The sequence below is a fragment of the Cottoperca gobio genome, chromosome 7 (assembly GCF_900634415.1).
Source record: "Cottoperca gobio chromosome 7, fCotGob3.1, whole genome shotgun sequence".
NCBI lineage: Eukaryota > Metazoa > Chordata > Actinopteri > Perciformes > Bovichtidae > Cottoperca > Cottoperca gobio.
In genome coordinates, this window is record NC_041361.1 from 12,993,839 (window position 1) to 13,009,188 (window position 15,350).

At 39.9% G+C, this 15,350-nt stretch overlaps 2 protein-coding genes across 2 annotated transcripts; both read right to left on the minus strand.

The window, feature by feature from the left end:
• Positions 1-6,503: 6,503 nt before the first annotated feature.
• sst6.1 (somatostatin family member 6.1) lies at positions 6,504-7,697 on the minus strand. The gene is made up of 2 exons (XM_029436197.1): positions 7,402-7,697; positions 6,504-6,966 (listed from the first exon to the last, which is right to left on the minus strand). The coding sequence occupies exons 1-2, from the start codon at positions 7,504-7,506 to the stop codon at positions 6,739-6,741; spliced, it is 333 nt and encodes a 110-aa protein (XP_029292057.1). The 5' UTR covers positions 7,507-7,697; the 3' UTR covers positions 6,504-6,738.
• Positions 7,698-10,185: 2,488 nt separating this feature from the next.
• Positions 10,186-13,774, minus strand: srm (spermidine synthase). Its single transcript, XM_029434933.1, has 8 exons — positions 13,427-13,774; positions 12,880-13,000; positions 12,680-12,772; positions 12,402-12,555; positions 12,234-12,317; positions 11,798-11,943; positions 11,514-11,636; positions 10,186-11,415 (listed from the first exon to the last, which is right to left on the minus strand). The coding sequence occupies exons 1-8, from the start codon at positions 13,555-13,557 to the stop codon at positions 11,398-11,400; spliced, it is 870 nt and encodes a 289-aa protein (XP_029290793.1). The 5' UTR covers positions 13,558-13,774; the 3' UTR covers positions 10,186-11,397.
• Positions 13,775-15,350: the final 1,576 nt, after the last annotated feature.

Genomic DNA, 15,350 nt, shown 5'->3' on the forward strand with positions numbered 1-15,350 from the left:
CCACAAGGGCCCAATTATCCTAAAAATAGTCTTAAGCAGCACTACATACTGGGGGAAAATAACATTACTTGAGATCCTCATCTGCTGCTGTGGCATTACAGGTGCAAAATGCTGAGCTAAACAAGGACAGCTCTGGTAATCACAGCAGTGTTACCCTTATGATTAGAGACCTGTATTGTACACATCATACAGGATGCTGGAGTGCTTTAACAAGACAGTCAATATCATCTAATGGCGCTTTCCTCTCTCTCTGCAGACCTATTCTTCTAATGACACTATCAACACGATTGGCTCCTGGTCATGAGTCTGGCGCTTAGTATAAAAACCAAACTAATGAACTGCGGTGGTAACTCCCACAGCTATATGGTGCGCAATACTCTGATGGAAGATAAGAGAGCTGCACTCATAGAAAGAAGGTTGTAGATGGGGCTGTATGACAGTGTTTTTTTAAACAGCTTCCTTCATCAGAAAATCAATACTTTACGTTTTTCTTATATCACTATACATGCAAATTGGTCTTGAGGCTATGAGCCTGCTGAAGGATTTCAGATTTGGTCTTCACAGTCTTGTGACACACAAACACTAATAATTAGCTTGGAAGAATTTGCTTCTTCTCACGGAAAGAGTCGAAACAGATGAAGTGATGAGAGTGGTTGTCATTGTGGAGAGTCATTCAGTTGGTCAATGAAGCGCAAAACAATTACTCTTGACATGTTTTGCGTTGCCACCAAAGTACAACCCCACCCCTGCACCATTGCACCAAAACCTCTGCTCCGCTGCTTAAACAACACTTTTCTGTCTTGCTGCCTAACTTTACCCAACATGTTTGTGGTTGGAGCTATTAAGAGGAAAACATGTTTGAATAATTGTTTCTTTGCAACATGTTATGTCTGGCACTGTAAACACTGCTGAGATATGTTCTATTGGTTTGGTCTGGTAAGTGTAAAATGGCCCTTCCCTGCTAAATCTAAATATAACCTGCTGAGCAATTTTAGGTTGATTTGCCATCAGATCATGGACACAGCCCACTGGTCTAAAGTTAGGCTGGAAAGGTTACCAAGTGAAGGATGTCATGAAGTGCACATGACTGATATAAAACATTGTGTCTCATGAAAGGACATTTTCCACCTGCTTTTTTGTTGCTGTGTTGCAGTTCATAAGCTGTTTGGGGAGGTGCAGGCTATTTTGCAGATACGTAGTACATTGATGACATCACAGTCATCAGCACAGTTTAGTCTGGCTCCTGTGGCAAACAAATTAGAAAAAGTTTTCACAAAAAGGGGTGTCATGGTTCATGATGTTACGCTAGCTGCTTTATTTTCATGTCCCTCTCAGGAGGAACTCTAATGATCCCCTGTCATTTCATCCAGCACCATTTTCAGGTCAAATATTTAATTTGACTAATACAAACCTGTAAAGCTAAGGACAGATGTACCTTGTGTTAAGTGCTAAACATGCTAAACTAAGATGGAGAACATATAAACACTGACATGTTAGCATGATCAATATGAGTATGTTGCTGATGTTAGCATTTAGCTCAAAGCACCACTGTGCCTAAATACAGCCTCACGTTGCTGGCATGACTGAAGACTCTCAGTTTTGTTTCAACATAGTGGACATAATCTAGTCAAAACTTTTTCTTCTTTACTCTTTTAACTGGTAGTCCTAATTACACAGTGAAAGACAAAAAAGAGGCAGTTGTCAGCGTCAGCACACTAATGAGCCCTAGTTTAAGACATCTCATATTAAACTGATACGATTGGTACTTTTTGCTAGAATAAATGTAACCTGCGGTTTGCATTCTACGGCACTTAAAGTTCATCGTTAACTACATCTTTGAAACCCTATGTTTTACTTTCTCACCACAAACCTGCCAAGCTTCCCGAAGTAGTGGCATCCAGAATAAACAGGGTCACTATAGTGACCGGCGTGTTGCATCCCTGAAGCCTTTCCTCGCGCTGGTGACAGGTCATTTTGCAAGCCACGGCTTCAGCACTAATAGAGGCAGAGGGCCCCGTAATGATCAGCTTTTAGTGCTGGCACAGGGCGGCTGATTAAGCCATCAGGCATCATTAGACCCTGCTGGGGAGAACAATCTCTCCCAACCCATTGGAGCTCCCACACAGGAGAACTGTCTGAGAGCAACACATCAGAGGACACTTTGGCTTGTGTGTGTTGTGAGCTGGAATACTCTGCTCAGGCTCAACAGGGCATCATTCAGCAGGTCAAAGACTCCCTACTCCTGATGATGTAGCTCTTTACGATGCCTTTGAATTCATTTAATCCAAGACATATGTTTGTCAGTTTATATGTTGATGCGTTCTGAAATACTCCACAAAAAAAAATAGAAGGCACGGACTGATGAATAGCAGGAAGACATGGCATCATAATACTTTCAACTAAATAGAGGAGAGTCCCTAAAAAGCTACTAATGATCTTCCTGCATACACAGAGAGACAGGTCCATTATTCCTACTGGGCATGTCCTTTCCCTAGAACATTTTTTAAAATGGTGACTTATTTATTTATTTAACTTCAAAATGCCTCAGCTAGTCAACCATGCTGTGATCTAGATACATCTCAAATGTCACAACTAAACAAATTGCGCTGACGGAGATGAATAAGGCTGCTGCAGGCGCTGAGTACAGAGTCACTGGGTTAATAAAGTACAAGTACTAAGGACGGCAACTTCCATCCCTGGTTTTCAAACAAAACACAGTACGCTCATTGTATAATGTATTACATAAAAATCCATAAGGGTATGACGAGTGTTTTTCCTTTCCTTTTCCTGAGCTAAGTTGTTAAATTAACGTGGTTATGTTGTTTTATATTTCCAATTTACTCTGTAATCAGATATGCTTTCAGTACACAACACATCCTATTAACAATACATCGGCTGCATTAACCTCGACGTGTAAAACATTTCATTTCAAAAGATCATTCTATTTTATGTTAATCCTTTTTTTTGATCAGCGTAATGTAACTCTTTGTTGATAGTGTTTCTTGGAAAAGGGAGACAGCATTTCCTTTCAGCGGGGGATCGCCACACAACCTGCCTGTTCACACCTTTCCTCGGAAGCATTAGCAAAGCGCTGAGTGTTAATTTGTGCTGTCTTGACCGATCGAGGCCGGGTTAAGGAACCGTTTGATTTTAAGCGTTTTTGAAATTCTCACTGAGGGATGAAAATATGTTCTGACACATCTGTGAAGAGACAAACACATGTAGCATTCAGTGAGGCAGCTTACAATAAAGGTAAACTCATCAAGTATAAAATGTATGTCTCTACACCTTTCATATTACACGTAGTGATTTGAGTAAATGTTAATATGAAAATAACTAATGGAATATTTTTTCTTTATTAGATGTCAACCAGCCCTTTTTAAAAAGCGTGTTAGTATTTATAAAATCATGGAGTAATTCCAAGATGATTTATTATTACTATTTTTTGCACTGAGAGGTCATATAATCCAACATGAAATAGCAAATACATAAACATAAATAAAACACACACACTCTCATCAGAGGTAGAATGACCTTGTTGGTTCAATAGCTTTATTGATTTCAGATGTCAGACAACCTAATATTGGGCAGCAAAATTGAACCCGGCAAACAACATACTCACATGTATACACACACACACACACACACACACACACACACACACACACACACACACACACACACACACACACACACACACACTGACACACACACACATCCCATGTTTAAAACTATTCTCCTCACTTATGAAAGCACGGTGGGTTCACTTTGAAGTAGTTTCTTCCTCCTGTGAGGAGCACTAACAAAACCAAAGTCTTTGTTATTTTTAAACACCGGCACATATAAAGTCACATTTAAATTTGAATTACACAGTTAGGCCTGAGCCCTCCTTTCCCTCCTCCTTCAGATCAAAAGGAAAGCCAATAAAAATGCTTAGCTTGCAGGCATCAGCTTTGATGTTGCTCCTCTGCATGCTCATTTGAGCTCAGGGGCATAAAGTCAGAAGTGGACACCTCTACCGACATCAAATTGTTTTGTATTCATCCTCTCAACCCCAGATATACTGATTGGCATATGATGCTGCTTTTTTAAGAGTAGAAATCTTGTTCGTGACCTCTCTATTATTCTTCAAAATTATTATTATTTTTGTTCTTACACTCTGGTTATTCTCCCATAAGTTGTAAACCCGAATGTGTCATTTTGATATGGTGCTTTTTACTGCGTAAGAATTGAAGGTACTGTGTGATGAACCGTAATCAAGTAAGCCCACAGGAGCCTTTGTCTGTTCAGCGTCGTTAAAGCGAGCGACGGAGAAGAGTTCCCAGCGGTTGCGAGAACCATGTAATTACATTGCTTTGAAATTCGTGAAACTGTAACTCACTATCAAGTGCTGTTTTCAGGGGATTATGCAGCCTTGTTCAATAAAAACTAGGATGAATCATTCAAGAGCCTTTTTTTCTAACTGTCGATAAAAGGGAAAAACTGCATCACCCTAGACTAATGTAATTGAATCAGCACTGTAAACGTATGTTAAGTGATGTCTTTACACCTGTGAAACAAGCACATGCATGAGTCATTATCTTCTATTCATCCTTTTCAGGAAGATAATGAGACAGTAACACAGCAGAGAAACTACGCTGAGCTTTGCCTGTCCTCTGGCTGTGTAGGATTTCTATGGACTCTTTTATTATTGCTCGGTGCCAAAGAATGGGGATAAAATACTGCTGGCAGGAAAACTTTGAACAGAATATCCAACACGAGAAGGTTGTGTATGTTTCATTTTTACAGATCTACTCGCAGCTATCATTAGTAAGTAAGTAAGTAAGTAAGTAAGTAAGTAAGTAAGTAAGTAAGTAAGTAAGTAAGTAAGTAAGTAAGTAAGTAAGTAAAAGTATGGCTAATTTAGTATAGCGTCTTTCACAGATCGAGGCCACAAAGTGCTTCACAATTGTTAAAAAAAGACCATAAAAATAGTAAAAAAATAAACAAACAATAAAAAATAAGCAGCAAGTGACCTTAAAACTCACAAAATTACAAACCCTACAAAGCACCAGGCGAGACAAAGGCCAGTTTGAATGAGTTAAGCAGTTAGAGTACAAGAAAGAAGTGCCAGAACATATGTGTATGTTTGTATTCATGAATATATTATACTAATTATTTTATATAATAATGTTGTTAATGAAGTGAAAGTGGTCTTATAATTGTCAGCCCTTTGCTTCCATTATTCAGCAGTCAGTAGTTAATGCAAAGTGTTGTTAATTTTTTTTGTTTGCTTGTTTGTGTTTGCACAATGGTGTGATTGGCCATCTATTCACAAGTTCATAAAAAAATAAAAACACGACTTAATTGAACCGGCTCTAACAGCAGGATATTTCTCCCGTATGTAATTTCCCACATGAAATCCATCAGTGCACTAATGGGGACCGTGGGGCCGGCATGAAAGTCGATATTTGATTGTGGCCAACACCTACTCTACTAACTACCTCAGTAAGTGGTTAAAAAAACACACATATTACAATGGTTGTACACGCCAAGGACTAAGAGAGAGTGTGGTGATTGTACTGTGACTGATTGAGGACTGACGCAGGGTTTAGTTTGAGCAAGAATAGAAAACCGGGTTGATAAGGTCACACGGGGAACATTTCATTATCTCCACATGCAGCAGCAGCCTTATTTGTGCTTTCACAATCAAACAGTGAGGTCTGATTCATATCAACACTACGCACCTTTTATTTTTCATTTAGAAATGTTTTCACTATTCTATTGTACCACAGGCTCCAGACTACATGCTCTTAAACTGCGGCTGCTACTGACAGCATCGAGTGAATACGGGGATTCAGATTTATTTACCTTCCTATATTACTGACATATTTAACGACCTGTGATAAGTCACTGAAGCGTCTCCCTCAGCTTGTGACTAAGAATTGGTAAACTAGTAAAACATGTAGAAAACATGTCATTTGTTTCTATATCTATAAATATTTAATTGACTATATAGTTATAAAACGTCGAGTTTAGTAAGTCATTTTATAGTTTTTATTTAGAAATCAGTAATAGGCTATTAATTTAAGGATCTAATTGAGGTACTTTTATTCTAATATTTGTTTCCAAATTGGATTATTAAATGTTTTCTTACGCAATATTTATTTCCCCTTGAGTATTTTCTTTGCCTATAAACTAGAGAGACAGTTATACAGCAACAGGTATAAAGCAGAATAAATAAGATACGCACATTATTAACTGCGCTCTGTTACCTCTAAAGAGCAGCGCCTTAAAAAAATGGTCTTTTAATGAAGAAGGTGAAAATGTACTCTGCAGTGAACCATTTACGACGGCAACTTAAGTTCTTAGTAGTGAAAGAAAAATATGCCCTCACAATTTCAGTGAATGTTCTCGTCCGTCCACAATAAAAACACAGTCATCATTTTTGCATTTATATTGTAGAAGCAGGTGGAAAACATTAACCTTTTAAAAAGAAATAACAATTAACTGTGATAACCATCTCAAATGTTATATCCATGCTTTATTGTTGACCCTGAAAGAAACGCCTACATACATAAATACAAACATTGTATACATAAATAATTAATATTCAAACAGACACACTGTGTCAGTGAAGTCCATCGATGCCGCATGTCTGACAGGTGTAGATGATATGTACAGCTGAGGTTCTGTTCATGTGGAGCTGGCAGGGAAGGAGTACGGCAGGCAAGCAGAGCCGGACGGTTGTGGGCACTGTTAGCAGGAGGTGAAAGTTTTCCAGAAGAAGTTTTTACAGGGGGCTTTGCGGTCACGCTGAGGCAGTGATAGCCTGTTGTAGACTGCCCTCTCTTCCAGACGAGACTCCAGCGGCTCCTCGAGATCCACAGGTCCTGCTTCCCCCGGCAGCATGTTGGTGTCCAGAGCTCCATCCAACAAGCCCGACACCAGCTTCAGGATCAGCTCCTTGCGCTCTTTGCTCAGCTCCTGAACAAAAGAAATCAGATACATATATTGTTATTAAACATATTATAAAAGAGACTAGGTCATGGAAAATGTGAAAATGTGACATTTTACAGCTATATTACTGGGAAACTCAAGTATTATTATTTTTTAATTTTCACATTTAAATGTAAGAATTAACAGGATGAATTAAAAGACTGTATTAACTTTATATTGAAAATTCTCTTGGAAAATAAATCTCAATCTCAATCAGAGTGCCTTAATAAATAATAAGTTAAATAAGAATTTTTTTTAATGTAAATTTTAAATATCACCATCTATTTTATTTTTGATTTCAAGGTTATTCTTTTTAAAGTTAAAAAAGCAACAAAAAATTGACAAATCTATCAATAAAAGCAGTTGAAATGAAGAGACAATTTTCCAGGAACAACATATGAACAATATAAATAGTCTCCTCACCCTGTTCACATGGATGGAGCTCCTGTCCTCCACAGGAAGCACGGCGGCTGCTCTAACGCTGAACAGAACCCCCATGAGAGTTGCTAACACCACCAGGAGCTGCATGCTGTGACGGGAGTGCAGGTGACAGACCAGAGCTTCAGTCACAGGAGCAGGAGGCTCACAGAGATACGAGTGTGTGAGTGAGAGTGAGAGTCTGAGCAGCTCAGAGATCCAGAGGAGAGTGGTGGAGAAAGTGCAGTGCAGCTGGTGACAATATTTGGAAACCACTGATGTTTTTTCTGCTCTACCTCCAAAGTCCCTCACTCTTTTATACCCTTGTCTGCCACTGACGTACAGTGTGGTGGGTGTATGACGAAGGGTAGAGGGTGTATGTGTGAGTGTGTTTGGGGGTGGGGGGTGTGTGTCTGTGAGCGTGGAAGAGGAGGGGAGATGAAGGGGTTCAGGACAGAACAAATGGAATCGTCGAACACTTAACCTTTTTGACAAATTGGGAACATCTGCAGAGGGCAACGACGTCATCGGGCTAAAAGCAGGTTTTGGCATCAACATGTAACTAATGTATTGACAGTTACGATAGACAATCTCAAACAAGACCTCTTCAGGCAGGTGAACGGACAATTCCACAACTCATCAACTGCGCGTCCTTAACACTGAAGATAAAATGGTCACATTTCTCTGTCAATCAAAAATAAATGCAAACTGACCACAAGGTGACTTATCATCGTTATCTACACGTCCCCACTTTTGGCTCTGTACTTCTGTCAACATCTGATTCCTGTCAAAGTGCCTCTATGTGCCTCTCTGACACCTGCAGATTACAATTGAGCGGTCTGACACTCACCGAGACTGGAGGAAGTGCTTTCAGGAAATGCGCATCCACCCACGTTAGAGAAGTAAAAATAATTGGTAAAAGACGAAGAACCAATTCTTGTTTAGCAATTTAGTGCTACATGTACAATGGAGCTGATGAGCAGTTTAGTGACTTAAAGGAAGATGGATTTGTATCTGCATGTCTGAATTTAACACAAAGAAATGGCCTTTGGTTGAGGAACCACCAAATGAAAACTATATCCTAACTAGTTATTAAAATAAAAAGTCATATTAATGTCTGGACCTTAATTCTGCAAGCAACAATGACTGTGATAGTATAGTATAAAGGCTATACAAAAACATATATTGCACCTAACATAAAGACTTTTCTAAATAGTGTGGCCTTTTATATGTACTGTAGCTAAATAACATCATTACATGTAGTTCACAGCTTAGAAAATAAAAGATTTATGTGAGCTACTCCTTAACTACTGTAAAACCCACTTATACTGGTCTATACGAGGTAAACTCATCACCAAAACTCATTAAGGAAAGTTGATTACAGCATAACACATACGACCTTGTTGGAGAAGAATTTGTTTCAAATGTTTGAGAAGCCCTCCAGGATATATTGCTGAAATAGCACAATTAAAAGGGGTTTACTGTTGTGACGTCTTTAGACAGTGCTTCCGGCGGGGAACATACAGTACTTATATTCCAGTATGCCTTGGTTGATATGTTCAAATGGATTTGTTGTGCTTTCAAAACAGTGTTTGAGGTATTTTCTCCATACACTGCTAAATCTCAAGATGGCCCCGAGGCAATCCAAAGATTAGCTGAGTGTTCAAACGGCTATATATTGGCAATTCAGTGTGTTTGAAGAATCTACAACAATTGGGCACCTTAAAAATATCTGCAGTCCAGCCTGAAAGAGACTTCAAGCTGTGAGAAATGTCAGCATGACAACAGGTCTGGGTGCTCCCAGATCCTATTAATATGCGTGGAAGTCTACTTCATGTACGGCCTCAAGCAACTCCTCAACAGCTCTCTGAAAGGGATCACAAAGGAACATTGACTCAAATATCATCTGAGGTTTAGGTGTGGAGTGTTATTTATCAAACAGGTGGATTTGGACATGTGGGTAAGTCTGCCTAAGTGCACTGGAAGCATCTAAATCTGACTTACATAAGAGTTTAAAAGTGATACATCTTCAGAGTTCTGTTACTGCAGTACGACATTGTTAAAATGCATATACATCAAATTAAATATTTACGGGTACATCCTTAATGGTCTTAATGTAAGACAGTGGATGTTTTATTTCCTATGTTACAGTAGTGAACACTCATGAAAACGAACAAACTTGAGTGCAGCCACAGGAGCGCACTGTGAAAGCAGTATGACACTAAGGATCGGCGCTGTAGCAGGTTGGTCACATTTTAATAGAAAACCAGTGAGGGCTGAGGTCTTACACAATCACGGGAGCTGATGCAACTGAGGGCAACAGTGACGGTTCACATCGCAAAACACTGACTGATCTGAACAATTAAATGCAGCCGAGGGGCTTTTCATCCAAATTCAAAGAAAACCTAGTTTATTTTAAATGCATTCCTTTATACTTCTCCAATGTGAATTTCATTTATTTTATTTACTCATAACAGATTGAAGGATGCCATCTTGTGCCTGAATACTGAAACTGCACATGTATTCTCACTGGTACTACAACTCGGCTCATACCAGATCCTGCAGGACTACGTTTGGGGTTAACCATTTTCAGTGAAGATCGAAGATACGTCGCATATTAAACTGCTTTTGGTTGGAAAGTGACGCTGCAATCGGTGAGGATTCACTCAAAAACAGGTTTAGTGGATTGAGACCTTGAACAGATCATTACTTCCTGACTTTCTCCACTGTCCCGTAGACAGAGTGAAACAAGCACAGAATAACTTTTATTGCAATCAAAAGGTCTTTTAATTTTTTTTTTTTTTTTTTAAAGGCACCACACCTTTGAAAGATATCAAAAATTGAAACAAGGACTAAATTAATTGCATGTGTTGCATTTAGTTGTAATGTGCAAATACAGAAGTATATGCTTGTGTAAACCAGTCAGTGGCGTAATGCACGCAGATCTCAAATAACCATTTTCTGTTACCAATTTATTACAGTTCTTATAAAAAAAAAAAAAAATCACAAATTCATTGCTCAGGTATGATACAATTTTTCAAAAGATACCATGTGGACTTTTTGTAACTAAAGATGTCCGACCACGTAACGACTCAACATACAGCCTTACTACAGTGCACGACCACTGGTGGCCAATACCCAATACTGCAAGTTAGTAATTGCATAATGAATTAAAATCTTAAAAACATTTCTTGCATTGCAAAGCCACATTTAACTTTTTGCTTAATTTGTGTTTCAACCCTGTAACATTAAAGACTTCCATTTCAAATGTACGGTCAAAGCTGAGCAAATTTATTTCATCTGAAGTTGGTGATATTTTAAAGGGACAATTTTCTCAACTATTGACACTTGAGCTTTCTTCTAGGCCACATGTGCCTGGCACACTTTAATAGATACAGAACAAGTTTCTTTTCTTCAAACAACAAACAACCAATTTCAGGCACTATAGGGTTCATGTGTAGCGGACACATTAGTATTCTGAATATTTCGTCATGACAGATGGCAACTGTGCACTTCTCTTGAGCACAAACTGAAATTAAAGCATTACAAATAAAAGTACAGCAAAATATTACATGTACATGTGTGGTATGTAATGAGTTACATAATGTGTTGATACAGTGAGTCCGATAGACTGTACACAGTTTCAGAGTGAGGTCAGATTTGACGGCAATGCTCTTCCCACTCAGCCCAGCCCATGAAATTGCTCTTCACAGAAATGCTGATAGGACAATTACAGATTAAAAATGAAAAACCCAAATACATCAGTAAAATAAATAAAAACACCAAGAGCTGGAAGGAAGGAAACATTGGAACGAACTAACACTTTCACTGTATAACTCAGCACGTTCCCACCCACTGATTATTAGATGCCCCCCTACCCATAAAATCTTGAAGAGGCTACTCTCTTCAGCGGTGCTGAACTGTGTTGAGGAGCTGAAGACGTAGAGCAGCTGTGGTCTGAAGGCCCGGTAGAGGATTAACATGGTGGTCTGTTGTTGCTGGTCATGCTTCATTGAGTACCTGTCGATGGTCAAGAAGATGCCGTGTGAAAAGTAGCACATATGCGTTAACAGTTTTAATTCAAATCAAACATGAATGATCACTTTCACAACAGTTACCTTTTTCGCAAACTCAGGCAGGACGAATGATGCTTTGTGAATTTCAGGGTTGTAATATTTAAGGTTCATATTTTCCATTTCTTCTTTTGACAGTGCTCTCATTGGTTCCAGGAAATTTGTTTCCTAATACAAGAAGTGAAAGGGCACGTCAGTCATTTGATGGACATTATAAATCCCCAAGAACACAGCAGACAAGTGTATTTTGCTACAGAATGGTTTTGCAATAAGCCGGTGGCATTTATAGGCAGCACGACAACTATCAGGCAAACGAGGAGAACACTTACAGGATTTGTACTGCAGAGCATGAATCCAATTTGGCCACTGGGATAGGTTGGGATGGTGCTGTAGGCATAGTCCACCACAGGGAATAGGGTCTTGCAGAAGGTGCGCATCTCCTTTATCAGCTCTAAATGGAGCCATTGACACTCTCCTGTGAAATTGATGCAAGAGCAGAAGAAAGGGCACGCTCATTTCCTGTCTGGCATTGCTCCATCGTGAGGTAGTTGGAAGAGAGACTATATAAAATGGATATACGACAGCTCCAGAGGAGTTAATAAAAACCACGAGTGATAACCAGATTCTTTTTACTAGACTTGAAAAGGGAATGTAAATTGTTATTAAGTAGCATACTTATGACTTTTACTCAGGTCAGCACTTTACTAAAATGACTCAGCCCTTATCCAACTTTTAACACAAAACTGTGGTGAAATAAAAAGTTACCCTGGGAACAAAGAATTCCACCGTTTCTCAACGCCGTCTTCATCAGTTGATAGTAAGACTCTTTGAACAAACTCTCAGCAGGTCCTGCAGCAAAACACAGAACTCAGAATTGGATTGCATACTAGATCAGTTGACAAAGAAAGGTGTTATTATACAAGTGCCGCTTACCAACGGGGTCTGAGGAATCGGTTATAATGATGTCGAAGGCATCCTGGTTCTTCTTCATGAATTCAAAGCCGTCTCCAACGTGGAGGGTGAGCTTGGGACTGTAAAACCCTTTGGCCATCCCTGGGAGGAATTTCTTCGATGCATTAATGACATCCTACATGGAAGACAACATGGACACGGACGTGAGCAGGCGTTCGGTGCAGTATTAGGTAAAACAGTAATCGGTATGGCTCAATGGAGTGAAGCTAGAATCCTTCAGTCAGTGTTGTTGCTCCCACCTCATCTATCTCACACAGAACAACAGACTCCACCAGCGGATTCTTCACCACTTCCCGTAGCACTCCGCCATCTCCACCGCCGATAATCAGCACCTGCAAAAAGGGAAATAGGCAGACCATCAACACAGGAAACAGGATTCATCCTGAGTACAGCCATATTGCACATTCATTCATTTCCCAACAATAAGTCTGAGCAATACCTTCTTGGGGCAAGGGTGGCTGCACAGGGGAAGGTTGGCAATCATCTCTTGATAGGCAAACTCATCTCTCTCTGTGCACTGGATCACTCCATCCAGCACTAAGACATTCCCATAGGTTTTACTGGAAAGTGATGATGCAGCAAAGTGTGAGGCACATTACATTTGAAGGCTGAAGCTAAACGGACCAACTCGAAATGTTTACACAACTCGAGCAAGAAGGAGCAGATGGCACAGGGTCGCTGCCATTCTTTAAAAATAACTAATAAAAGATTGCTACCGTAACTAACCCGTTATCGTTACTCTACACACCAACCCGGAGTTAACGTAACCACCGTGGCTATCTATCTGTCGTTCATTTGCCAACTAGCTAGTTTGTTTTTAAGATTACATTTGTTTCGGGACACAGGTAACAATAACTCTGAGTTAAGCTACCCGCTGAAGAAACTTCTCAGGACCCCAGGAGCTTCAGGTTGCTCATTCATTGCTACTAACGTTGCACGCTAACAGCTAGCAACGTTAGCCAAGTTTTGTAGCTAAAAGTACTCACCTTTTGAAAACCATAACATCTTGAAAATTGGATTTCTTGTGGTAGAGGACCTCTTCCACTTGGAGGCTCATCGCTTGCCCCGGCCATAGCGCGCATGATTCCGTAAACCATCCATCCTTGATGTGCTCCATGACCGCTCTCTACGGCCACAAATAATACTAACGTGTTTGTAAGTGTGGCAATGTGAGTAAGTAACACTTCAACGATGTCTGCCAGCTAAACTTGATGCCTTAAATTATAGCGAATGGGATGCTGTCGACGTGACGTGCGGTTAAGCGAGCCAATAGAGTACCGGGTAGAACCGGTTCGTGTATAGTTTGTTTGAGTTCACACCACCAGCACCGCCCATAGTGCTCTCTTCATACATCCATGTAGCCATCGCTGTAGCCCACGTGAAGCTAAAGCAGAGATGCTGCTGTACCACTGCGCATGCGCGGACCAGGAAACAAGAAAAGGAGACCATTCGTTTATTTTATTACATTCTAAGTTAAGGCCTTCTCCAAATGGATTCGTATTTTAGAAACAAACAAACACCCTTTTAAACCCAATCCTATTGTCTGGGACAGTTCTAGACATTTTTGGGCTAAGTAGAATTTGGTTTGAATCTTAGGAGTGCTTGTTTTGTAGGAGACAGTGAAGTACTTACAAAGCCTACCTAAATTGTCCATTTCGCCCGTCTCTGATTTTAATGTTTTGTCACGATTTGTAGGCAAAAACAGCACAAAATGTTGTCCTGTCAGGGCTTTAAACGTCCATTGTGTCCTTCCGAGCTACCTGCCACAAAGAAATGGGGGTCAATATTTCACCAACTGGGTCCATACGACCTCTAATGTTTATATTTTTATATTACTTCTGTTGTAGTAGTTTGGCGTATTTATTGAATTCCAATTTATTCTTTATATAGTGTTTTTTTTTTAAATCCTGCGTAATGTCAGTCAGTGGGCAAGAATACCAAAATTCGACCAAACTGCTGAAACTCTGAGAGCAGGTCAGAAAACACAGCTGTCTTATAATCTTCTCGTGTGAATGATCCATCCGTGTTTACTGGCCGCTAATGTTAACCGTGGGCTGTAGTCCGTGTAACATTACGTTAGTTTGTTTATTGGACTAAATCCAAAGTTGCAGAAACTAGAAAACGACTCCGCTGGGGGGGAGGGGGAAGGAGAGAGGTCAGCAGAGCCGGTACTCGGCAGCCGCCTCCGTCAGCTTCAGTCAGCGGCTGAAGAGACTTCAGCTCAGCCAGAACAAGCCCCAGCTAAGCAGCCACAGTGGGCTGCTGGACCTGTGTAATGGCAGCAACCCGAAGTTTGCAGTTCCCCGGCTCTTTCATAGTCACGGTGTAAAAGAATAGTGGTTGCTTACACAACAGAATGTTATATCCATGCTATAAAGTACTTAAATTAGTCGGGGCAAGCGAAAAAATGTCAGCAAAGATCACAACCTTGCTGCAGTTGAATGTAATAGCAATGTGATCTTAATAGTTAATTCTCAGGCTTATCACTGGTGAGTTGACAGCGGTGCCTTTCCATGACAGAGCATGTTATATCCAGAGGATAAAGTAAACTAAAAAGCAAGAAAACTAGTCAAACTTGTCAGTGCAAGACAAATATTGTTATATCCAGACGACAGTTTGAGCATTATGATAAAAAAAAAAAAAAAGTATTTATTCTAAAAGTTACAAACTGAACCTTTAATCAAACCAAAACAAATACAATGGCACTTCTGAATAGTGCCTCACTGAGGACATTTATGCTGTTATATTCCATAACAAATATCATGGTATAAAGTTAAGGTCTTTCCTAGAAGTGCTTCATTTACTGACCAATGTTGTTTTTTTGTTTACACAAGGCTGGCCCGATGCGTACATAAGGACATGCTAAATCCACACGTTCACTTTAAAGTTAATATCAGTTGTGAAGAAAGG

Bases quoted from the DNA above. Each gene is read 5' to 3' on its own strand.
- srm (XM_029434933.1), bottom strand. From the start codon at position 13,557: ATGGAGCACATCAAGGATGGATGGTTTACGGAATCATGCGCGCTATGG. The intron at 12,773-12,879 runs GTATTGCTCAGA...CCCTTTTTGCAG, and splicing joins GCCACCCTTGCCCCAAGAAG to GTGCTGATTATCGGCGGTGG. The intron at 12,556-12,679 runs GTGGGAGCAACA...TCTTCCATGTAG, and splicing joins TTCTGTGTGAGATAGATGAG to GATGTCATTAATGCATCGAA.
- sst6.1 (XM_029436197.1), bottom strand. From the start codon at position 7,506: ATGCAGCTCCTGGTGGTGTTAGCAACTCTCATGGGGGTTCTGTTCAGC. The intron at 6,967-7,401 runs GTGAGGAGACTA...TCTTTTGTTCAG, and splicing joins GCTCCATCCATGTGAACAGG to GAGCTGAGCAAAGAGCGCAA.